The following is a 26,972-nucleotide window of genomic DNA, read 5'->3' as shown; positions in this document are numbered from 1 at the left end:
TATTATGTAATAAGTATTGATGGATAAAAACAAAATGTCCATCTAGCCCGGAAAATGCATTTACCTACAAAATTATAGTTCTAATAAATTTACATAATACACTTTGAAGTTGCATGCCAACTGACACCCATCATATTAACTTGTTTGAATAAAACAATATTTAAGTATTGTAATGTACATTTTACGTATTGATCCAAATATAAGTCAACTCTAACAGTTTAGAGTTATTATTGTATTATATAATGTTTAATGCTTGTATGAATAAAGAGGCATTAGTTGAATGTCAAACGGTCTCCGTCATCCTTAGAGTTTGTTGCTGGACTCAAACTCAAACTACAATTGAGCGCATAGAGATGAGCAATTGTATCTTCCATGTAAGGTAGCTTACAGTATTTGTGGTTTTTATGGAAGATACACTTAATTCATAATTAATACACTTATTTGGCCAGAAAATAAATACAACATTCTTGAGTGTGTAGCATGTGGTACATGTAATAGATGCCCCTTAAAACAAAATTAAGCAAGCAATGGTACTTGAGGTCATCTGCACTTGATTTTTTATTGATAAACCCTGTTGGACAAGGTTTAGCAAATTAATCGCACCTAGGTAAATAGAGTGGTCAAATCCATGACTGAAGGAAGGTCGATCAACAATGAGCAAGATGGCAAACACACTTTTGTTGAAGTTAATGATTAAGTGGTACATCACATTACTCATCATTGTGATTATTGGTAGTGGTTTATGTCTTACAATTAATTTACTAACCCTTTACCACTTAGATACGTTTTTTCACACATTTAAATTGTAGTCCCATAGAAAGTTATATTTAATTTAAGGCCTTTCTTACTAGATTCAATTTTTAAAGGCTTCATTTCCAACCCTTCAATACTGATGAGCAGCAAACAGCATAAAACTTGAACAGACTGCGAGTGACTTGCAGGCTGTTCTGGTTTAATGCTGTTTGCACGTAGGCATTGTCATATGGCTTCTAAGTGTGAAAGGGCTAAAACTGATGAGTACCTTATGGCAACACAGTATTTATAGCATATTTCTGTATGTAAAGAAGTGTTAAACATTTTGATTTCAAGTCATACATTTAAAACAATGTACATTGACCAATATGTGAACAGATTGCTTCTATGATATTTAAAACAACACAAAATATTAAAAGGAGTGCCTGTATGCTTACATTATATAAGTCTGTACTCTGTTTTCCTTAGCAATAAAATTAAATAGTCAACATAAGATTTTTTAAGATGATGCTAAAATAATTGTCAAAACATGATATCCCCTTTAAGGCCTTTGACAGCATTATAGCTAATGAGGTCTCAAAGTGTGTCATCCCAGCTTCCAGAAAAATAAAGGAGGTTGAAGATTTTTTTTCCAAAATACCTGCCATTGTTGCCTATGAAAAGTTGATTTCCAGTTTGTATTTAACTGGCCTTATAATTATACATCTGCAAACAAACTAAGATGTAAATATAAGAGTCATAGTGTTGGTGGATTTGTTTGTCCAGCTGTCTGCCCTCATAAAATGTTACATGTAGTTTGTGGATTGCACTTCTTCCACATTTCTCTACTGCTTGAATTTAAACCTGAACACTGTCATCAAATAAAATTAAGATATGCACCTTTTTCATTTGTCCATAACAAACCCTTGAGAACAGTGTAAATGCCTTTTGTTTGTTATCAAGCATGCGTTGGTCAGCTCGGGTTGTCCATCTGGGCACAGTGTAAAAGCTCCATTTTCAAGTGGGATCAAAAACAATGTGAATTTGTCGAATTTAGTGAGTGTTTGTGAAGATTTCTAGAGACTTTTTTTATTTCTCAGTCATGAAAATTGTTTAGAACATTTGACCCAATTATATCTCTGTCAAACAGGGTCATGCGGGTCGAAAGCTATGTCACTGTCAAATTGAAGATAACATTTATAAACACTCTAGAGGTACATGTAACATGTATTGCAACATAGTTTGCCTTATGTGGCTGTATAGAAAAATTATTTAAACACTCTAGAAGTCTCATTTTTGACCCTCTGGTAGCGAAACTTGCTAAGAACATTGTATAATTGATACTATTGCTGAATTAAAAAACCAACAACATAAAAACATTGCTTCCTTACCTTCCTGGTGTTCAAGCAGTTCTTCTTTTAAGCCAATTGTGAAACCTTGTGAACTCTAGCTGCTTAGTTTAGCTCCATGGTCGAGCCCCTCAGGCCATTGTTCATATTAGAATATCTTTGCTGAAGTTTAAAATGTTACCAGTCCATAAGAACGTGAGCAAGGCATTTTGTTTGACTGGATATAGTAAAATCTTGTGAACCTTGTAGAAGTCAAACTGTTAACCCCATCAAAATTTAACTTGATAAGAATTTTTTTTAATATATCAGCCGTGTTCACAAATTGTTCTGAGTGGAAAGCAAAGTAATAAACAAATATTCAAAAGCTGATAAGTATTAAATAAGTTCCTTCAGGTCTCAGGTGAGCAACCTAGGGCATGTGGCCCTCTTGTTCCTAGCAGTTAGGAGTAAGCAAAAAACATAATTAGAAAGTATAATTATATGTATTATACTTCAAGACATTTACATTTTATTTTTTTTAAGGAGTTTTATTTTTTGTCTCACAGGTGAAGTTGTATACATGGACCCTGAGGCCTTGCATCTCAATGACAAATCACAGCCAGGTTACGACATCTATTTGGACCCCGAAGGATATGCTGTCCCAAACCGTCTGGTGAAAAGGAAAACATCGTCAGGATCAGATGACATAGATGTATGTGGTCTATTGGTTTACAACATCTAAATGTATGTGTACTATTGGTTTACAACAGCTAGATGTATGTGGTCTATTGGTTTACATGTAGATGTATGTGGTCTATTGGTTCAAATGTAGATGTATGTGGTCGATTGGTTTACATGTAGATGTATGTGGTCTTTTGGTTTAAATGTAGATGTATGTGATAAATTGGTTTACATGTAGATACATTAAATTTGTAATCCGAAACACGCTTCCAAATTTTAATGCTAATGCGACATTAACAAATTCTAGCGTCAAATAAACAGTGCTAAAATATCATTTGTCTCCATAAAAAGCACGCGAAAATTATGCAGACATGTAGAACATCGCATGGAAAGTGTGGGTGGAAAAAAAAATGCCCCAATTGGACGTTATTTCATCACATCTTTAAAAAGTAACAAATGCCAAAATGTATTTGATACTTAAGAATAATTGCGAATGTGTGTGTCTTGAGCACTTTTATCGTAAATATTTAACGGAATTCGCTTTAAAACTGGATTATACGGGATTATCGGTTAATGATTAGCGATATCAACTGTATAATATAAACAAAATGAAACAACTTTACATACGCATAGTCAAACAATACACTGTAACTCCAATATAGTGCGGTCCGTTATAACGCTGTGTCCAATATAACGCGGGGGGGTGCTTGGATCCCGTTTTTTCTCCAACCTTCCATTTCTGATTCAAATCCATGTTATGCAACTACTTGTATTTTCAGAAAATTCAAAGAAGCCGGCGATCACAGCTTGATCGCTTTATCCGTTCGTTTAACTGATTTTAATCGATTAGAAGTTAAACGACACTCGACAGCTTATTGGTGTTTATCTGTTGTGTAATGTCTATAAAGGTGTGAAAACGCGCGAGTCCGTGTTTATTACATGTATTCCCTATCAGAGCCGTTTGGTGCGCTAATTTCAATAAGGTAAGTGCAAGCGTAATAATTATCAAATTAAAGTTATTTAAAACGATTACCTGTTTATGTTTTATATTTATCGTGTATTGTATTTCATTGTATAAACTATGGCTGTGTAAGTGTGTTATTGTTTATTATATGCTATACAAGCTTGATACATAAAAGATCTTTGTGTATGTTTAATGTTTCAGTACGTATACTAAAAGTAAATTAAAAAATCCTGACGATTTATTTACATGCTAACGCAGTGTAATTGTTAACAGAGATTCACTTAAATTTTTGCCCGTTATCAGAAAGTCCACGGAAAGCACGTTTTTTACATGCTGCGTATGACGCAATAAAACATTACTTTGTACATGTATCGTATTGCATTCAATCTAAATTTAAATTCGCTCGTCCAATGAAAGCTGTGTCCCATAATGCACTGTACTATTTTTCTGAAAAATGGCGTAGGCATATGAACTTGTTTACGAAATTCGGAAACATATTTCTTGTAATAAATGTTAAACATTATTTTTTCGTAAGTGATGTTGTAATTATATTGGATTATCGGACAAATGTGCACATTAGAAAAGCGGTATATATACTGTTATCGTTCGATTCGATTTATATGCATGTATTTTCGGATGACAACACAGCATGACAATATAAATAAATAAGCTCAAAACTTATAACGCTGTCCGTTTATAATGCTGTTGCGTGGCTTGGACCCCGTCATCCGCGTTATATTGGAGTTGCAGTGTAGTTATAATAAGCTGATAATTAACAAAACAACAATTAAGTGTTGATTATTGATGTGGCTTCAAACTGCTTATTGTCTCAGCTAAAATATAATAGCAAAAACAACAAGCAATTATAAATCAGTTTTTTTTCCACTTTTTGGGAAGATAGCCCATGGCTTTGGAAGTGGGAATTTTATCGGCATTTTCATGAAATTGGGAAAATAAATTCATTAGCCTTTTTTTTTCACACGAAAAGTCCACTGATTAGGGAAATACTAAATTTAATATAACTCTTTATAATCATTCAAATTAAAAGAACAAAATCATGTAATACTTTGTTAGATGTAATTGAATTAAAATTGAGATAAAATATGCATAGGAACACTTCTTTGTGAAAAAAAGTATTTTTTTATTTTTTTTTTAAATTGGGAATTTTTTGCCACACTTTGGGAAAAAAGTATACTTTTTGGGATTGGGAACATAGACGAATTTCGGCTATAAAATCAGGCCAAAAAAAAAAATGTAAATCCACAATCTGCTGGAGCCTTGACCACTCGTAGGTGCAAAAACAGCTGCCTGGCCTCCTTGATGTCTCGATATGAAAGGGAAAATAATTGTACATAATTACGTGACCTTGTTTATGTGTGAAATACATACACTACGGGCGGGAAACAAACTTAATTGGCCAGACACATTAAATATGTTTATATGCTAATACATGTTGTCGTAAAAATAAAACCCAAAACAAATATGTTTGTTGATCGTTTAATATAAAAACAAGAATCATACGGCGCAATAAACGCACACAAAGTAACTTAAAAGTACTTAAGCCGATTCTAAAAATGACAATCGTAAATGATTATTGCAATTTTATTAATACATGCCTGTGATAATCGTGTTTTGTTTTTATAAATTGATTTTTTTTTATTTGCATTCTTTTAAAATAATAATTATTTCTAACCGGATTAAAGCAATTTCTTTACAAACGGGAATGCAATCTAGTGTTTTTCCCAGGCCATTTTAGCGTGGCGAAAAGCCACACCGCACTTCCGGATCGCCACTCTGCCCTTTTCAAAGGCAAATTTCGCCACACGCCCTTTTTTTCAAAGGCAAATTTCGCCACGCTCCCTTATCGATAACATCTTTATTGCCTTACGATCTAACTTGGTCAGCAAAATCATCTTCCTTGATTGTCTGTGACGCTCCGACTGTGCTTGATTTACTCGAGAGACGTCAACGTCTAATCGACTATATAAATTGAGCAGATTTAATCTATTACAGTGCTCGATTTATAGGTAGGTCTTACTGACTGCTTCAAAGCTGTGAATTAGTCATGCGTGAATAACCTTGTGTCAGTATAAATCGATAATGCCGAAGGCTATGTTATACCTAGCGCACTTTTCGGTCGGCAATGTGTACTCCTCCACGATAAAATCATTACTTCAGAGACTTTTGGTGAAAAACTCGATGTTATTCTCATGGCAATTGTGCATTGCATGCATTATTCAGTTATATCAAAACATATATTTTTACGCATAATTACATTTAAAATCACAAACAAATTTATTCTTTATCGTTTTCGTCTTTAAGATAATTAGATCTAATTATTGAAATAATTACTGAGACGTATACTAATTTAACAAAATGCGAATCGTGTATACGATTTAACGTTGCTATGCGCACCTGTCGCTAACATCATTTGACATTTTATCAACATGGCCGACAGAATTAAATTGTGACTCGGCAAAAATGGCATATGACGTCTTAAACGATCAAATTAAAGATGGAGATTATACATTAAGAAGGAATTAATGAAATGTCTGTGATAATCAACGATGCATAAAAATGTTTTAGATAGCAACAACATTATTTATTTATTTGTAATCTTCTCTGTCAGGGGTTTTTCAGCACTGTCTGCGCCTCCGGAAAACGGAGGCACTCCCAAAGCAAACGGACCCGATCCCAAACCGAAATTAAAAAAAAAAAATCCCAATAACTTTTTTTAAGAATGAAGTGTCTTATAACTTGTGTGACTAACCAGTGTTTGTTTTGGTAAAAAAAAATAAAAAATATCTGCTATAAGTTTTTGACTGTACAGTTCTTATCTCAGAGTGCAACTGTAACTGAAAAACAAAATTGCAGTACTTGAATAAATGTTTAACATGCCCAATATTGCATCTGTTTATTTAAAGAAGACAAAATAAAAATTAAAGCAAATTTATTTGTTAAACTACTGAATTATTTAAGCATAATAAATTCACAATTTTTTCCTAAATGAGCCGTTTCATCGAAGCAAAAAATTCATAAAATGGCCAATTTTGTCGATAAAAATTCCCAATTTGGTCAGACTCTCCCAAAATAAGCAGAAAAACCCCTGTCGGTGGATGTATGTCACGAAAACGAGTGTTTGCATATTGTTAGCGATCAATTTACTCGCAATGTTATTTTAAACATCTGTCAAGATTATTGTAAGAAAATGTCCCCTCATCCAAGCGTTTGTGACGGATGAGGGTCATTATTAGAAGTAAAGCCGGAGGCTGAGCATGTATCAATAGCATGTCTGTCAGACGCTGCGCATACGGCCCGCAATTATAAAGATCCGGAAAATACACCATGCACTACGCTCCGCACAGTACACATCGAAGAACCCGGATAATCATTGTTTAAAAGTTATTTGTTGTCAGTAAATGTCAACCTGGGAGGGTGAAAAAGAAGAATAACACTTCCATATGACCCTTATACAACAACAGGGGTGGATTGATACATGCTCAGCCTCCGGCTTTACTTCTAATAATGACCCTCATCCGTCACAAACGCTTGGATGAGGGGACATTATTTTCCGTAAAGCCTTTGGCTTTACATGTATCATTAGCATCTTTAAAGACTGACAACAAATCTAGCAGGACACAGATATAAAACCAATTCTTAAGTTCCTTTCCTGTCTAGATTGTATTATTTCAACATGTTAACAAAATAATACACAATAGGTATACAATATGATAATAGGCATTCCATACCCCAACCATATATGACAGAATACAAAGGTAATAGAAAAACATTTGTGACTGTTCATACAAATACCTGAAACGTCAACAAATGAAAACAATACGGTTAAATAAACGTTCACTTTGTATATGTATACATGTATATTTTAACATATAACATATGAAAAAACACTAAGTTTAATGATACAATTAAACCTGCGAAAAAACTGCCTGAACAAATGGTACATCAGACCTTTCAACAATGTCTCTATAATAAAACTTGTAGAAATTGGAATCAGTATTCCACCCTGCCGTTTTAAGGATATTATTAATGGAACAATTTCCTTTAACTGCAGCAGAAACTGCTGCTGATCTGAATGAATGTGGCTTAAAAATAGCCACATCAATACCTGACATAACTAAAACATCCTTCAACCATCGTGCAATAGTACTTGTAGACACTTCTTTATAAGAAACATAAGACACAAACAACTGAGATGAAAGTCTAAGATGCTTAGTTCTTTTCATATAATGAATTAAGGTATGAAACACACATAAACTTTCTTCCTGAAAGTGCTGCAATTTTAAATAAATACTTTGTTTTTTACCCACTGGCGTAGTTTTCAACAAATTTTTGAAATAAAACACCGCTTCACAAGTAGTATAATCAATTTTAACACAATCAATATTCAAGGACACAATAGTTTGTGCACGAGGGGCAGCAGCCAAAGCCACCAAACCAACTAACTTTAGCGTTAATGTTTTCAAAGATAACTGTTTCAAAGGCATAAGCGACTTTAATAGTTGCAAAACACAAGACACGTCCCATGTAAATTTGTACCTTGGAACCACAGGTTTCATAATAGCTACACCTCTCATAAACCTACTAATTAATGTTGGAGATTCACACCATTTATTGCCTAAAATATTTAAAGTCTGCAAAAGCATTGCTTTATGTGTGTTCAGCACTGAATAAGACTTATTGTTTTTTAACAGGTAAAATAAATAAGCTATTACCTGCGTCTCAGAGGTTTTAATGGGATTTTTACCTCGTTCTTGATTCCAAATACACCACTTACGCCATGACAAACTATACTGTTTTTCTGTTCCTGATTTCCATGAGTTAAGGATAACTGAGACTGCTCCTGAAGGAACTCCTTGCACAAGCAAATGTCGGCTGATAGCTGCACTGCGACCAAGTCCATACTTTTGGATAGTGGATGTGATGTTCCATCCTCTGGGTCGGTCAACAAATCCTTGTGACGAGGTAATCTAACAGGAATTGATATCAATAAATCAATAACATTCGGGAACCAAAATTGAGATCTCCATAATGGAATAATCAATATAGCTCGTTTAACATTATCTTGTACTAGTTTGTTCAGTACCTTACCAATTAAGGCAAATGGCGGAAACAAATATGGTTCAAAATCTGACCATGAAATTGAAAAAGCATCATTGAAATAAGCTTGAGGTTCAGGAACCCAAGAAACAAACTTATTACATTTACAATTAAGGCTTGGTGCAAAGAGATCAATATCAGGTATAAAATACTCTGAACAAATTCTTTCAAAAATCTCTTGTTTCAACATCCATTCTGATGATTTATTAAAATATCGAGAATAAAAATCAGCAACATTATTCTCTGATCCTTTCACATAGGCAGCTGAAAGATAATTATTATTTTTTAAACACCACTGCCAAATTTCTGCTGCTAAACCATCCATTTTTTGAGAAGTCATTCCTCCCATATCATTAACATAGGTCACTGCAGATACATTATCAGAAAAAACTCTTATATGACAATCATTGGTTTTATCATATAATGACTGTAACCCAAGAAAAATCGCTTTAAGCTCCAAAAAATTAATATGATATTCGGAATCTTTTTTCGTCCATTCAGCATTAACAAATCTACCAGATTCGTTGTCAACACAACTCCAACCTAATAAAGATGCATCAGTTTGACAAATGAAACTGACTTTCTTAGGTCTAATCCTTTTACCATTTTTACAATTAACATTCCCAATCCACCAATGCAAGTCTTGAATAACTCTCCCATTTAACATTATTTCATTATCAAAACTGTTATTATTTCCAAGTCCTTCTAATTTTAAACGTTCAAGTTGTCTATAATGCAAAGGAGCCTCTAGAACTGCATAAAAAGCATTAACTAAAAGACCTATAAACGATGCCAGGTCTCTAACTATTACTCTTCTACTAGACAAAAGTCTTCGAGCTTTAAGAATAATTTTTTCTATTTTCTCCTCTGTAAGGAATATCATAAACTGAACGGAATCTATTATAAAACCAAAGAACACAATCCTTTGTGTTGGCACTAGAACTGACTTAGTGGGATTTACCACATAACCAAGAGACTGTAATGTGGAACAAATTGTTTCAGCATTCTGTAAACATATATGTCTGTCTAAACTCATATTAATAGAATCATCAATATAGTAAGCACATCTAATACTTTGGGACCTAAACCATGCATAAACTGGTTTTAACAACTTTGTAAATACTCTGGGTGCTGCACTATACCCAAACGGCAGGCAAACAAATGCATATAAAACTCCTTTCCATGTAAATTTCAAATATTTTTGATAATCTGGATGAATAGGAACCGAAAAATAAGCATCTTGTAAATCCACAGAACAAAAGAAATCATTTTCTTGAATTAATTCAAGCACTATCTTAAAATGCTCTTGTTTAAAATGTTCATAATGAACAAAATTATTTAACCTTTTGAGGTTTATAATTGGTCTAAATTTTCCATTAGGTTTTTTGACCACAAATATATTTGAAATAAACTGGTCTGGCTCCCACTCAGAACCGACAATAGCTCCTTTTTTCAATAAATCATCCACCTCTTGATCAATAATCTGAATTTCTGATTCATTAAAAGAGATTTCATTTGGAATAACTGTTTGAAAAGGTTTTGACTCAAATTCCAGGACATAGCCTTTTATATTATTCAAAATCCATTGATCACTGGTAAAAAATTCCCAGGACTTATAACAGTGTTTGAGTCTACCTACCGCTCCTAATTGCCCTCGTTTGGGGCTGATACAGTTGCCGAGGGTTTAAAACCTCTACCGCCTCTAGGTCCTCCTCTCATGGGTCCTCTAAATCCTCGAGGATTGAAGGCAGGTGCCTGTCCATATGGCATGTATCTTACATTGCCACGACCTCTATTGAAATTACGTGGAAACCTTCCACGGAATCCTCCCCTCGGAAAGAAATTGGGCTGAAAACTTTGCTGCGGTCTCATCTTTCCAAGATTAAGACTGGTCTCGCAATTCTTCACTTCCTTGGCAATGTCGTCCCCAAACAGTTGGGTTGTCACAGGCATGTTTATGCTACACAAATTTTTGTATTTCTGGTCTAGATTAGGTTTAAGAAGATATCGCCTACGGACACTCAAATTGAACTGGGCTTGACCCAATAATGTCAGAGAGTCAGAGATTAACTCTTTAGCCTCTTCATTGGTCATCAATGACTGCTTAAGCACTTGGACCAATTTCAGAATTGGGACAATGCCTGATGAAAGTAGTGATTGTATGTCTTGGAAAAGACGATCATAAGTACGTGTTCTTTTGTCTAAAATTTTCCATATCTCATTGTTAACAGTGGGAGGATTTAATTTCTCACAATTTTCAGGAACATGATACTTCTCTGAAACAGATTCAATTTCACACTGTGATGTACAAGCCACACTAATTAAGTCAGCCAAAGATTGTGTAATAGCTGGTCCTTTAACTTTTGTTTTAATCTTGGGCAATTTCCAGTCTGATCGATCTTCAACCTGATCAGAATCGTCAAAAAGACTATTTTTCAACTTAGATGTCATGTTATTGCTAGAGTCTTGGGCATATTTTCGTGCATCTATAGAATCATTTGCATCTGAATCTGTAAATTCATTTTCATTTTCAACCTCTATTCTCAAATTTGGGGCATTCTGGGGGTCAAAACCCTCAAAGTCATCATACACTTCCTCTACTGGCATATCAAAAATGCCCAGCTTTTTTCTCAGTACATCAATATCATTGGCAGACAAATTATCTAAATCAAATAAGCCTACACTTGTTGACTTAGGGGTTGTTTTCTTTGTGGCTTTTTGCTTTCCCTTTGTCTGTTTTGAGTCATTTTTAGAATTATTATTTACGTCAGTTCGTGTCGAACTTTTATGTACTCGCTTAACAACCGAATTAAGCTTTCGTTGTTGGCACTGTTTTGGTTCGGCGCTATCTGCCTCGAACCCCGAAAACTCACCTTCGCTTTCCGAAGATGAGAACAGAACATTTGCAGTGTACTCGAGAACTTTGTTCTCGGACTGGCTCATTTTAATTTTAACCAGAGTTACAATTAACAAATAAATAACAGCAAAGAACTGTAAAAACGGAAACTTTCTGTAATAATAAAATCAACAAATACCTGGACTACGTCCTAGGTGGAGCCAATATAATTTAAAAAATATCGGGCCATGTGAAACTCACCGATAAAATCGTGCTCTCGCTTCAAGCGCCGAAAAGACAATGATTATCCGGGTTCTTCGATGTGTACTGTGCGGAGCGTAGTGCATGGTGTATTTTCCGGATCTTTATAATTGCGGGCCGTATGCGCAGCGTCTGACAGACATGCTATTGATACATGTAAAGCCAAAGGCTTTACGGAAAATAATGGGATAAGACAAACATGGTTTCATTTATATGTTAGTGGAACTTTGTATAATTCGATTCATATGCATATATTGCTTTATTATGTTTGTCGTGCTGTACAGTTTATTGAAACAGCATGGAACTTAAATGTACATTGCAAGGTAAATATATTAATATAAATCATAGTAAGTTAAATACATCTATTACCATTAAATGTGCTTGTTTATATTTTTTCCACAACTGCCTCTGATGCGATTACATGTTTCTCCCTAATTCAGGTATTCACGGAACTTTTTTGCCCTTTTTTTGCCTAAACTGCGCGCTAAAATGCCCTGTTTGAAAGTAATGCGCCATGCCCCTTTGCCCTCCTGGGAAAAACACTATGCAATCACAAAAAACAAAACAACAGCAGGCTTTTTATGCCCACCTTCGAAGAAGAGGGGGTATATTGCTTTGCTCATGTCGGTCGGTAGGTCGGTCAGTCGGTCGGTCGGTAGGTAGGTCGGTCGGTCGGTCCTTCCACCAGGTGGTTGTCAGACGATAACTCAAGAACGCTTGGGCCTAGGATCATGAAACTTCATAGGTACATTGATCATGACTTGCAGATGACCCCTATTGATTTTGAGGTCACTAGGTCAAAGGTCAAGGTCACGGTGACCCGAAATAGTAAAATGGTTTCCGGATGATAACTCAAGAACGCATACGCCTAAGATCATGAAACTTCATGGGTAGATTGATTATGACTCGCAGATGACCCCTATTGATTTTAAGGTCACTAGGTCAAAGGTCAAGGTCACGGTGACCCGAAATAGTAAAATGATTTTCGGATGATAATTCAAGAACGCATATGCCTAGGATCATGAAACTTTATAGGTAGATTGATCATGACTCGCAGATGACTCCTATTGATTTTCAGGTCACTAGGTCAAAGGTCAAGGTCATGGTGACCTGAAATAGGAAAATGATTTTCGGATGATAACTCAAGAACGCATATGCCTAGGATCATGAAACTTCATAGGTAGATTGATCATGACTAGCAGATGACCCTTATTGATTTTGAGGTCACAAGGTCAAGGTCACGGTGACCCGAAATAGTAAAATGATTTTCGGATAATAACTCAAGAACGCTTTTGCCTAGGATCATGACACTTCATAGGTACATTGATCGTGACTTGCAGATGACCCCTATTGATTTTCAGGTCACTGGGTCAAAGGTCAAGGTCACAGTGACAAAAGTCGTATTCAAACAATGGCTGCCAGTACAACGGACAGCCCATATGGGGGGCATGCATGTTTTACAAACAGCCCTTGTTTATTAACTATTTTATATATTTTTAATCCTTGCACATTAAATTAATTATGATGTTAAATATTATTATAATTGTTCTTTTAAATTTCTTTTACCAACTTATCATTTTTTAAAGATTTTGATTTGAAGCTGCGCATCGACTCGGCGTAATGTCGCAGATCGCGGCTTGCCTCGGCGGACAGATGCGAAGCTTCGCGGCAAAATGCGACTTGCCGCCGCATACTGACGCGGCTTCAACGGCCGACACGGCATCGATTCGTTGCGCCTTGCTGCCGCGGATCGCAAAATATGTTTGTTCCGCGTTGGCTGTACTGTATGTGGTTGATTGGTTTACATGTAGATGTATGTGGTCTATTGGTTTACAACTTGGAGATGTATGTGGTCTATTGGTTTACAACTTGTGAATGTAAGTGGTCTATTGGTCTATTGGTTTAAATGAAGATGTACATGCAGGTCTATTGGTTTAAATGAAGATGTACATGTATGTGGTCTATTGGTTTAAATGTAGATGTATGTGGTCTATTGGTTTACATGTAGATGTATGTGGTCTATTGGATTACATGTAGGTGTATGTGGTCTATTGGTTTACATGTAGATGTTTGTGGTCTATTGGTTGACAACTTGTAGATGTATCAGTATGTGGTCTATTGGTTTACATGTAGATGTAATTTGTCGCTTGGTTTACATGCAGATGTATGTGGTCTATTGGTATACTTATCTTGGTCAAATAACAATGACCTGTGTCATTCAAAAATGGATAGTATGCCACATTCAGCAAGAGCAGATCCAGCGCAGCCTGCGCATCAGCAGAGTCTATTAATGAGCAGTCCTGTCGGCTTATGAGACCACAAAACCTCGCGTAAGTTTATAGCTGACAGCCTATCTTCTGACCAGACTGCATATCTATGTAAATACATGTATCACGTAAGTTTATAGCTGACAGCCTATCTTCTGACCAGACTGCATATCTATGTAAATACATGTATCACGTAAGTTTATAGCTGACAGCCTATCTTCTGACCAGACTGCATATCTATGTAAATACATGTATCACAATAGTTTATAGCTGACAGCCTATCTTCTGACCAGACTGCATATCTATGTAAATACATGTATCACAATAGTTTATAGCTGACAGCCTATCTTCTGACCAGACTGCATATCTATGTAAATACATGTATCACAATAGTTTATAGCTGACAGCCTATCTTCTGACCAGACTGCATGTCTATGTAAATACATGTATCACAATAGTTTATAGCTGACAGCCTATCTTCTGACCAGACTGCATGTCTATGTAAATACATGTATCACAATAGTTTATAGCTGACAGCCTATCTTCTGACCAGACTGCATATCTATGTAAATACATGTATCACAATAGTTTATAGCTGACAGCCTATCTTCTGATCAGACTGCATATCTATGTAAATACATGTATCACAATAGTTTATAGCTGACAGCCTATCTTCTGACCAGACTGCATATCTATGTAAATACATGTATCACAATAGTTTATAGCTGACAGCCTATCTTCTGACCAGACTGCATGTCTATGTAAATACATGTATCACAATAGTTTATAGCTGACAGCCTATCTTCTGACCAGACTGCATGTCTATGTAAATACATGTATCACAATAGTTTATAGCTGACAGCCTATCTTCTGACCAGACTGCATATCTATGTAAATACATGTATTACGTAAGTTTATAGCTGACAGCCTATCTTCTGACCAGACTGCATGTCTATGTAAATACATGTATCACGTAAGTTTATAGCTGACAGCCTATCTTCTGACCAGACTGCATGTCTATGTAAATACATGTATCACAATAGTTTATAGCTGACAGCCTATCTTCTGACCAGACTGCATATCTATGTAAATACATGTATCACAATAGTTTATAGCTGACAGCCTATCTTCTGACCAGACTGCATATCTATGTAAATACATGTATCACAATAGTCTCAAAAACAATTCAACATTCTTGTGGTAAAACAGAAAAGAACGTTTAACATGTTCATATTGTATGATAATAGACAAGAAAGTGTTGTTGTTTTTCTTTCAGGTGTCCAGACCCATAGGTGATCGCTTTAAATCAAAGATACGCAAATTTAAGAACCTTTTCTCAGAGCAAGATAAACCATCGAAATCCCCTCCACCCATTAAAAGCCAGGGCAGCCAGAGGCGCCGTATTGAGCTGGTATGTTTTAATTGTTCAATTTGATCACTTTAGCCCAGCTTTGTGCTTTAGTATTTCTTAATTCAAGTTTTCTTCAGAAAATTATGAGACCCACTACAGATTTAAGGTGCCAGTGGCTTGAAGACTTATGTATATTTGTATTATTCATATCATTGAACCTATTCTATAAATGCTATCTCACAATGATGATACAACTTTTCGAGGTCATTTACATCCACAGATGCCCTAAAAAATTAAATCAGAGCTAGAAGCATGTGTCTCCTTGCTTAGAATTCAGCAAATAAGTAGATCTAGGATTAGATATGTGCTTTCATGTTGTTTATTTGTATCGTTATTGAAGTATTTTTTTTATAGAAATAGACTCACCCAGCCTTTCCTTATAGCTTTTACATAAAAACCAACCAATATAATTCAATTGGCATACATTTACATGTATTAAGCAGACAAATATAATGTTCAAACACAAGATCTGATATTATTTTTAAACTATTTTTTTTTCTGCACACCTGAATAGTATAGTTATCTGCCTATGGACAAATTAGCCCAAGACATCTAATTAGGCTATAAAAAAAGATCTGTTAATGGGAGTAAGGGAAAGCCATATCACATGTATTTTTACCTTTTTTTTTCATAAACAGATTGAGTACTGTTCAGGGTTCGACATTAACTTTTTTTACAGCCAGACCATCGGACCAGCTCCTCTTAAAATGAACTAGCCCGAATCTGATGTCTACTAGACCATAAATGACTTAGCAAATAAACAGAATTGTGTCGTGTAACTGTTTAATCAGGTTTTATCAGAAAATAATTAGTGAACACAAGAAAGTTATTTTGATGCACAGAGTAAAAAATAAAATAAAATTATTTAACAACATAAATTGTTTGCTGTAATTTCACTGTTTATCACCAGTTAAACAAATGATGTCTGTACAGCAGGTGACATTTATTAAACATTATCAAATTCTGGCCTCCTTGACCGCTGTGCTCCATGCTGCCACAGCTCCAATGCCCTTTTCCATCATAATCTGTGTCAGTTTTACCGTTGGATTCTTCTTTATTAACTTATTTGTCGGACGAAAATCCCATCTTGAACAAAGTCACTCTTTAAATTACATTCTCTCGTCTGCTACGCCAAAATGTTTACATTGACGATACTGATTTTCGATAGAAGTCGAAAAAACATGATGTAAAGTTCTACGACACTGCAGAAAATCATTAACTATTTCAGTGCTGGAACCGAATTTTGAAGGTCTTTGCAAACAGTTTGGATCCAGATGAGACGCCACAGAACGTGGCGTTTCATCTGGATCCAAACTGTTTGCTATTCTGATAGTATTCTTTGAAAAAAATTGAAGAAAATGCTAATTTTAGAAATTCAGCAGACAACATTTTAGCAGACTACAAATTTCCCAGCATGCAAAGTGTTAATATTCATGACAACTTTACCAATGGAAACAAGCTATTTCTGCGGGAAGCTCTCCTTCGCGTCTAAAAATAGCGATGAATCATGTGAATGCTCCGCGTTTATTTATATACGCTAGTTTTGTTCTGATGTAAATAATGGATACAATAGTTATTTTACACATTAAGAGAAAAAGGTTTTCGGTTAGTTATAGTTATATGAATCAGTATAGATTTTGTATGTACGACCAGTCGGACAAGCTAGCCCACAGTTTTACTAGCCCGACCACCGATCTTACTAGACAATGTCTGTCGGACGTTCCTTAGTGTCGAACCCTGCTGTTGATAATATTGACCATGATTTGTATGGTGTTTATTTATTATTAATAATCAGCAAAGTTGTGTATAAATGACTGATTGTTAAGTGCTGATCATAACAGCTGTAATACACAAACATGTACACTCATAAGCGTTCTGAATGAGAAATATTATATTTGAACTTAAATGTCTTCAAACCAAAGTTAAATCGGTTTGCTTGACAAGAATTAAAAAAAATGTAGGATTGTGAACATGAAAATTAAAAACAGTGAATATGGAATGAAAGATAAAATATAAAAAAATAATAATGTTTTATATTATTAATTTCAAATCATTTACGATAACATTAAGTATTAAGTCATTATTTGATAGTACTAATTATTTTTTAATTCTACCAAAGTGGATGTCTGAATGACAGCAATCATCAGTCATGATCGTCTTAATGTGCGAAGGAGGACAGGAATGTGTGTGTACCTGACTTTGTTTCACTTGCTTCAAGGTAGTTAATCAAAAATACCTACTGGTATTATGTCTGCATGATATACTGCAGAGGGATCAAAATATACCAAATGCACCAGTGCTAATTTTTCATTTGCATTAGGGATTTAAGGATAGATGAGGCTTGTAATAACTCTGCCAAGGACAGTCCCAAGCAAGCGCTGAAAAAGGAGGAGGGTTGGGCGTGGGGCTAGCTACCTTACCTTGTCGAAACCTTATTGCTACAGAAACACCAAACAGAATAACAACAGACATCACCGGCTTGGGAAAAGGTGGACCTCTAGCTGGAGGACATATGAAGCCGGACATGAGGCCGAAAACCATCATCTCCACCAGGACCACAACCACCATCGGTACATGGAACGTCCGAACCATGAACGAGACCAGGAAAACAGCATCAGTGGCCGCAGAGATGAGGAAGTTCAACCTCACCATCCGAGGAATAAGTAAATCAAGATGGACTGGCTCTGGACAGAAGTGACTTATTTCCTGAAAGTTACTGTTGTTCTCAGGCCATGAGCAGGAGGATGCAGCACACACCCAGGTAGTAGCCCTGATGCTTTCCAAGTCAGCACAGAGAGCGCTTATCTGGTGGGAGGCGCACGAACCACAGATCATGACAGCCTCTTTCCTTACAAAGAAGATTATGATTAAAGTGCACATTACCCAGTGCTTCACCTGACCAATGACAACTAAAGAGAAACATTATCATTATAATGGGTGACTTCAAGGCCAAGATCGGCAGTGGCAACTAAGGATATGAGGAGATCATGGGGAAACAAGGGCTAGGGGAGATGAACTACAAGGGGGAGAGATTGGCCAACCTTTGAGCCACAAGTAACTTGGTCATTGAAGGAAGTGTTTTCCATCATAGAAGGATACACAAGGCAACTTGGTGGTCACAAGACCTGAAAATCAGATTGAACACCTGTGCATTGCAAGGAAGTTGGGTCCCTCTCTTCAGGATGTATTTGTCAAGCGAGGAGCCAACATGGCTTTGGGCTATCATCTTCTTGTTGCCCAATTGAAACTGAAGCTGAAGAAGAGTTGGACAGTGAAACCCAGAAAACGCCAACGTTGCAACAGAGGTGGAAGAGAAAGCCTATCAGAACATAACTATGGATCTGCACTCCATCTCCAAGAGATTAGCAAGAAAGTATGGGACAAAATGGAGGAGTAATAATGAGAAAGGGCAGAAACAAAGGTTGATTGAGCACTTCTAGGAGATACTCAACAAGCCAGCAACTGGGAACCCATCAGAGATTCCCCCAGCTACAAGCGATTTGCCAATCAAGTGTTCCGTTCCCACGAAGGAAGAGATCAGCAGCGCCATCAAGCAATTGAAGAAGCCAAATCTGCAGGACCTGACAGCATACCAGCAGACGCACTTAAGGCTGACGTCGAGACCAGTGTTAAGCTACTACACCTGCTCTTCAGCAAGATATGGGAAAAAGAAGAAATTCCAACAGAGTGGAAGAGGGCTTCCTCAACAAGCTCCCTAAGAAAGGCGACCTCTATTCCTGCTCCAACTACCGAGGAATCACACTGTTGTTCATCTCAGGAAAGGCAAAGTTGACCCATGTTTCCATGACCAACAAGCCGGCTTTGAAGGGAGAGATCATGCACGGATCTGATTGCAACCCTGCATATAATTCTGAAACAATCCCTGGATTGGAATTCGCCCCTGTATTTCAACTTCATCGACTACAAAAAGGCGTTCAACATCGTGACTGGGAGTCCCTCTGGAGATTACTGAGACACTATGGAGTGCCAGGAAAGATAACCAACATCATCAGGAAGTCTCATGAATGGATGACCTGCAGAATCGTTCATTGCAGACAGTTCACCGACGCCTTTAAGTTAGAACTGGAGGGAAGAAAGGCTGCTTACTCTCACCTTTCCTATTCCTGCTTGCCATAGACTGGGTCATGAAGACCTCCACGGATCAGAAGCGGAATGGAATCCAGTACACACTCTAGAAACAGTTGGAAGACCTTGACCGATGATCTGGCTCATCTCTACCATACCATACAACAGATGCAGGAAAAGACAAACATGGTAGCGGACAAGTCAGCTAGACAGGGACTCACCATCAACTGAGGGAAGATCAAGTTGTTCAAGACCATTGCATCAAACGACATCACAGTCCAAATCCACTTATCTCGGCAGCATTCTGGACAACCATTGAGGAACAGATGCAGATCTTAGAACCCACATAGGTAAAGCACGAGCAGCCTTCCATCATCTGAAGAACATCTGGGGATCAAGAGCAATTAGCATCACCACAAAGATTAAGCTCTTCAAATCATCGTGAAGCCAAAACAACTCTAAGGAGCAGAGACCTGGAGAACCACTCTAATCACCATCAAGAAAATACAGGTGCTCTCCAACACCTGTCTCAGGAAGATCCTCAATATCCCCTGGCCAGACAAGATCTCCAACAAAGAATTATGGAGGAGAACAAAGCAGCAGCCTGTTGAAGAAGACATCCTTCAGAGACGTTGGCGTTGGATAGGCCACACCCTTCGCAAGCCTGCATCCAATACAACAAGGCAATCTCTCACCTGGAACCCCCAAGAGGAAAGGAAGAGAGGCGGGCCTAGAAACACCTGGCACCGTGACCTGGATGCAGAGTCTAAGCAGATGGGCAAAACATGAGATGGGGCAGCTGGGGAATTGCCCAAAACCGATACGCCATGAGGAAGACTAAACAAAAGAAAATAATAATTGCGCTGATGAAAATAAACAAAGTTACAGGCTATGATTTTTTTTGTAGATTATTAAACTACAGGAGTGTCTTTTGATGCAATTGATCTAAAATAAACAGGTTTTAACCAAAGTTGTATTTCCCACTTTAATTACGGCTCTTGTTAAGAGAGTTATGTAAAAATATTTTGCCTAAAATAACAGGCTATTCAAAGCACTTTGTGTTTTATTCACCAGATTCGCAAGAAGGTGAACCAGGCCTTCGAAGTCCTTCAGAGTTCCTTACGGCCAAAAGAAGCAGACGACACTATTCAAACACAGACAGAAACTCAATCAAGTAATTTTAAAAAGTTGGATAGGAACTTCAATTTTTAGCTCACCTGATTGCTCAGGTGAGCATTTGTGACCGGTCTTTGTCCATGGTCTGTCTGTCCGTCCACATTTGTTCGTAAACACTCTAGAGGCCACATTTATTGTCCAATCTTCATGAAACTTAGTCAGAAGCTTTGTCCCAATGAAATCTTGGTCGAGTTTGAAACTGGGTCGTGCTGGGTAAAAAAAAAGAAAAAACTTGTAAACACTGTAGAAGTCACATTTCATGCCCAATCTTCATGTAACTTTGTCAAAATGTTTGACTTCATAATATGTTGGTTGAGTTCAAAAGTGGTTCCGGTCTGTTGAAAAACATGGCCGCCAGTGGGCGGGGCAGTTTCCTTATTTGGCTATAGAGAAACCTTGTTAACACTCTAGAAGTCACAATTTTAGCCCAATTATCATGAAAATTGGTCAAAACTTTATTGTAATTGATATCTCGGACGAGTTCGAAAATGGTCCAGATCAGTGAAAAAACATGGCCGCCAGTGGGCGGGCATTTGTCTCTATATGTATATAGTTAAAACATGTGAACACTCTAGAAGTCACATTTTCATGAAATTTGGTCAGAACATTTGTTTCCTTTATATGAGAGTTGAGTTCGAAAATGGTTCCGGTCAGTTAAATAACATGGCGGCCCTGGCGGGGGGCAGTTTTCTTATATTTATATAGTAAAAAAAGCTTGTAAACACTCTAGGAGTCCCATTTTTTGCCCAATCATCATGAAACTTGGTGAAAAGATTGGTTTTATATATATCTAAGATGAGTTTGCAAATGGTCCCGATTGGTAAAAAAAACATGGCTGCCAGTGGGGGTGGGGCAGTTTTCCTTATGTGACTAGAGAGAAACCTTGTGATCGAACACTATAGAAGTCATATTTTTTTACCTAATCATCGTGAAACTAAGTCAATACATTGGTTGTATTGATTTCTCAGACAAGTTGGAAAATGGCTCAGATCGGTGAAACACACTTTAAAGCTCACCTGATTGCTCAGATGAGGTTTTAGGATTGGTCTTTGGTCGCTGTCCGCCTGTCCACATTTGGTTTGTAAACACTCTAGCATTCACATTTTTCAAGCATTTTTTATCAAAGTTGCTGAAAGATCTCAGTCAAGTTTGATAATGAGCAGAATCACATAATTAATGCCATAATTATTGCCCTTAGATTGTCCAAATTTTCATTATATTATACAAAATCCTTGTAAACACTCTAGAGGTCACAAATTTGTTTCAGATTTTATGATTCTTGGTCATAATATTTATTTTTGTAAGCAAAGGTTGATGTTTGGTATGGGGGGTCAACTCAAAATATAGGTCACCAGGTCAAATCTTAAAAAAACAAAAACACTCCATACGCCAGAGTTTTGGTTCAATAATGATGAAACTTGACCAGGATGTTTGTCTGGACAATATCTAGGTCAAGTTTGACGTTTGGTAAAGATTGAATGAACCGACTCCTCTCAGGTGAGCGAACTAGGGCCATCTTGGCCCTCTTGTTTATTTTCTAAAGTTTGAAAAGAAATGCCTTGTTTATATTGCTGAAAAAAATCCAGGTGATCAAAATTTCAATATGTATTAAGTTAAAATAAACTCCATGATGTTTCAGGTGAATGGGCCTGTAGTGCATATTATCATGTCCTTTGAGGGCCATCGTTAAACAATTTTTAGTTTGGGATAACCCAACAGACCCTACAAAATTTTACCTACCCATTTTGTTGGTCTGGATTACAATTTTGTTCAAGTCAAGTTCACACATGTGGTTATTGCATAAGACCCATTTTCGCATGATGCTGCTCATATTTCGTTGAAAATGTTCTCGTTGCAGATGACTCTGACAGTAGGGTGGATGAGAAAGAAATCAGAAAACGTGTTGAGTATTCTCGGAGCGTTCGATATAAGACTGTGAGTACTTTAGAATTTACCCACATCATGCAAGAATTGATCTTGTCCCCATACACATGGTCAGGAGCCACTCTGTCCGCTGATGGGACCTGGAAACTTGCATTACTTTTTATCATACCACCGCATTGATATCTGCCTGATATAACGTTGCCTGATATATTTTGTTATATTATGGTCGACAGGAAGTTCTTATATCAGTCATGTGTGGAGGATGGTCATATTACTCGGAATCAACTATAAAGTAATCATTTTTAGTAAAATTCAATCAGATTCAACAAAACAAACAATTTTATACCAAAGATGTAATATATTTTAAACACAAAATGCAACACAAGCAGCAAAAAAAACACATTTTTTACAAGTATTAAGCGCTCGTGCTCTTGACTTCATTATTAAAACATCAAACGACAAAAGTCATATTCTTTCCTGCTAAAACTGCAGCGTTTTAGCGATTTTTTTCATTATTTCTTTAAAATCGGGGATGTAGTGGTATGATAAACAGAAAAACAGGTTACTGCCTGATCTTTTTGTAATATATCAGGCTCGGCACGAATAAAATAATGGCTATATTATTCTAAGCCTTGCCTGATATATTACAAAAAGATCAGGCAGTAACCTGTTATTCTCTATTTATTGGACGAGATAGATCCTGCCCAGACTGACACATATGGGATAAGACCCCTCCTCACATAATGCTGTATATTTATTATCTGTTCAAGAGGTTTCCTGGCACAAATCATTAGAAAATTGTAATGTTTGCATGTTTAATTGACTCACAATTTTGTTTTCCATGCATTTGGTCATATTTCAATCTTCGAGATATACATAACCCATGTTTAAAATTGTCTTTAAAAAATAATTTGTGCTCATATAAGGCGCATTTGGATACTGAAAACACTACCGTGCAAAATTCCAATCTTTAGCTCAGCTGTTTTCCGATAAAACCCGAGGTATTGTCATAGCCAGCTCGTCGTCTGTTGTGCTAAAACCTTAACATTAGCTCTTAAATCAAAGTGCTTCCACCTGCAACTTTGATTCGTCATATGTAGATGCACCTACATGCCACATCCATTTTTGGGTAACTAGGTCAAAGGTCAAGGTCACTGTGACCTCTAAAAAAAAATTCCTACAAGCTTTCATTTATTTAAAACTGCACCGGCAGCCGAGCATTGGCACCAGTTATGCGGTGTTCTTGTGATGTTTAGTTACCTACTTGGCATGAAAGGAATATCAGCCAGTAATTATATAAATTGTATCAGATAAAACATAGAAAGCGGAGAATAACATAATAATGCTTAGTAAAGGAAAGGTATGGTATGCTCAAGGCTTAACAACTTTCCCAGGTGTCTTAAAAATTCCATTAAACAGGATTAGCATAAGCTCACTTTTACAATTTGCAATAAAGTGAACAAACATATAATTGTAGCAATATTGCTAGCTTGAAATACACATTTTATGTTTAAAAATCAATATAAGCATTATAAGCTCACCTGTGCACAAAAAGCTCAACTTAGCTCGTTATCTCCATGGTGGCCACATTTTTCATCCTATCTTGATAAAACTTGCACAAAATATTTATCTTGAACATATCTAGACTTTTAAAAATCTGGGTCAGTTGTGTCTAAAAAGTAGGTCAACAGGTCAGATCATATAAAAGCTTGTTATCACTCCAGACACATTTGTGACTGAAATGTTTGTCTTGACAATTTCCAGGCTGAGTGTAAATCTGGTATTGTGCCTCCAAAAAATACATTTGTTTAACTTTAATGGCCACATTTAGGTTTCAATTTTTTATGGAACTTGGTCAAGTTTGAATCTGGGTCAAGTTCTTTATTAACTTGGTCAGCAGGTCAAGTTTTAGAATAACCTTGTTTCCATTTAGACGGCATATTTATGACTGAATCTTGATCAACTTGGTCAGAATGTTTATCTTTACGATGCTGGGTAAATCCAAAAACTAGGTTACTTTGTTAGCTCGGTTGTTTTTGTAAGCCAGCTCGGCGTCCGCCATCTGCCGTCAGCGTGCTAAAACCTTGACATTTGTCTCTAAAATCAAAGTGCTTCCACCTACAACTTTGAAACTTCCTATGTAGGTGCACCTTGATGAGTTCTACACGCCACACCCATTTTTTGGGTCACTAGGCCAAAGGGCAAGGTCACTGTGACCTGTAAAAAAATATTACAAAATTTTGACAATCTTTCTTTTATTCAAAACTGCACCCGCAGCCGAGCGTTGGTACCCATTATGCGGTGCTCTTGTTGAATTTTAGAAACATCTTGTCAACACTACAGAGGCCACATGTATAGCTCAATCTTTATGAAACTTGGCCTAATGTTTTCCCTTAACAAAACCAAAGCCAAAGTTGATTCAGGGTCATGTGCATTCAAAAACGAGGTCTCCAGGTCAAATTTTGATTGATTCAGATTGTTTAAATATTTACAGATTTACATTGGAATGCTTTATTAGTAGCATTTTTTGCTTCATTTCAGCAAAAGAATTTTGTTGAATCACGTCGATTGGCAAAGAAAGTTTACCCGCAGATGTTCGAGCATGCCATAATTGTCAGCCTGAACTACAATGAGACGAAGCAGAAATATGAGCCCTACATTGTCTACAAATTCCCAGAAATAGTCAGTATCAGTATAATATCGTTTGTCAAGTATGGTACATTGTTGAGTTAAGAATTACTTTTTGATTTATTGACGTCAGACAATTTAAACTTATTTGTGTTTGAATCAACCGCAAGTGCCTTAATTGTGGTATAATGACACTTCTTTAGAATGGCAAGAGGTGTTTACAATTACTTATATATGTATATATATGTGTGTGCGTGTGTTTATTTATATTTGTATGTACATGTGTGTGTATATATACAGTTCACTGTTCAGATGAAATTATAACAGCCAATGGGGCCAGTGAATTCAAAATTAGATTGAGTACAACATCTACACCTTACTTTCTGAATACCGGGCCATAGTGGAAGTAAATTTCTGTTCCCAATAAACATGCATTTGAATGTATCTGAATCCCTGAATTGTTCGAATGACTGATTTAGTTTTTCTTTGCTGCTTCAGTTTCAGTTGCAGCTTATATTTATGATATTGTCTACAAATAGAAATTAAATGAATCATGCATAAAAAATGTAGAAATTGTCAAAGCTGTCAATGATTCAAGATATTGATAGCACGTATATAGTAACAGTATGAGAATGGCAAACATTTATAAACATGTGCTTTTTTAACACCTTTATTTACATCAAACAATAGATAACAATTTAACTATCAGTATCAAACCATCAGACACATTTGATTATACTAGTCTAACAATCAATCATTGCCATGTATGCTTCCATTTTTTAAGGTAACAATTGAGACCGAAATTGAAAGTTGGATAAAAAATGGGAGCCAATACCCATTTGCCTTATATTGGATTCTGCATTATAATGGAGCGCGCTATATTTGATTTACAGTGTATAGAGCATTAATTTTGTCACCTTTGATGGCCAAGGTTATAAGGTTACAATATAGTAAAAGATTTCCTACACAAATTCAATGTAAAAGCAATAACTTTAACGAAAAATAAAGTCAAACTTTTGCGCATAGAGACCCTCATAACCATACCTTTTCTCGAAGAGCATTCCAAGCCGAATTGATTTAAGCAATAAAAAAGATAGGTCACGCGATATGTAAGAAAGAACTCGTCACGAATCAAAAGTCACTGTTTTACGGCCATCTATTTACCGGCTTCTATCCAGTTCATGAGGGTTTCCCGCCATTTGTCAAAGTCTTATGTAGTCTCCAATCTTCAGATAAAAGAGTGAATTTCTAGTAAACAACAATGTTTTCCCTGCCACATGCACACAGAAATATACTAAAATAAAGTCATGGCAAGTGACCCTACAGAGAACCGTGTCTTCAAATAAATGATGTTCATGTTTTTAGAGAGTATAGCATTGCACTCCAAAAAGATTTAGTATATTGTAACCTAAAGGAAAAATATCTTCTGATTAAAATGTGTTTTTCTTGCGTATTCTTATCTTCCTATTCATATTGTACACATAAAATAAGTTTGGCTGGATTATCTGTCCATTTGGCCATTTTTTTTCATATTTTCACACGCGGGTGTTTTCGGTCCAAAGAAGGCGATTTTAGGCCTGTTAAAGCTTAAATGTCCCTT

General features: G+C 36.4%; 1 protein-coding gene and 1 long non-coding RNA gene across 7 annotated transcripts in view; one reads left to right on the top strand and one right to left on the bottom strand.

The window, feature by feature from the left end:
* The window catches only part of LOC127837320 (DENN domain-containing protein 2A-like), an 86,297-nt gene that overhangs the window by 28,190 nt on the left and 31,135 nt on the right, over nt 1-26,972 (top strand). For all 6 annotated transcript variants that reach the window (XM_052364314.1, XM_052364307.1, XM_052364285.1 and 3 more), the window contains exons 3-7: nt 2,627-2,772; nt 15,464-15,598; nt 20,759-20,858; nt 22,719-22,795; nt 25,286-25,426. In XM_052364314.1, coding sequence (XP_052220274.1) covers nt 2,627-2,772; nt 15,464-15,598; nt 20,759-20,858; nt 22,719-22,795; nt 25,286-25,426 — 599 coding nt within the window. The remainder of the gene's footprint in view (nt 1-2,626; nt 2,773-15,463; nt 15,599-20,758; nt 20,859-22,718; nt 22,796-25,285; nt 25,427-26,972) is intronic.
* On the bottom strand, nt 8,053-12,035 carry LOC127837483 (uncharacterized). Its single transcript, XR_008029309.1, has 2 exons — nt 11,921-12,035; nt 8,053-8,693 (listed from the first exon to the last, which is right to left on the bottom strand). It is a non-coding gene; the product is annotated as an uncharacterized LOC127837483 (long non-coding RNA).

The sequence above is a fragment of the Dreissena polymorpha genome, chromosome 1, assembly GCF_020536995.1.
Source record: "Dreissena polymorpha isolate Duluth1 chromosome 1, UMN_Dpol_1.0, whole genome shotgun sequence".
Lineage (NCBI taxonomy): Eukaryota > Metazoa > Mollusca > Bivalvia > Myida > Dreissenidae > Dreissena > Dreissena polymorpha.
Note: the sequence above shows the minus strand (reverse complement) of the source record. Positions and strands in the feature narration are given on the sequence as shown.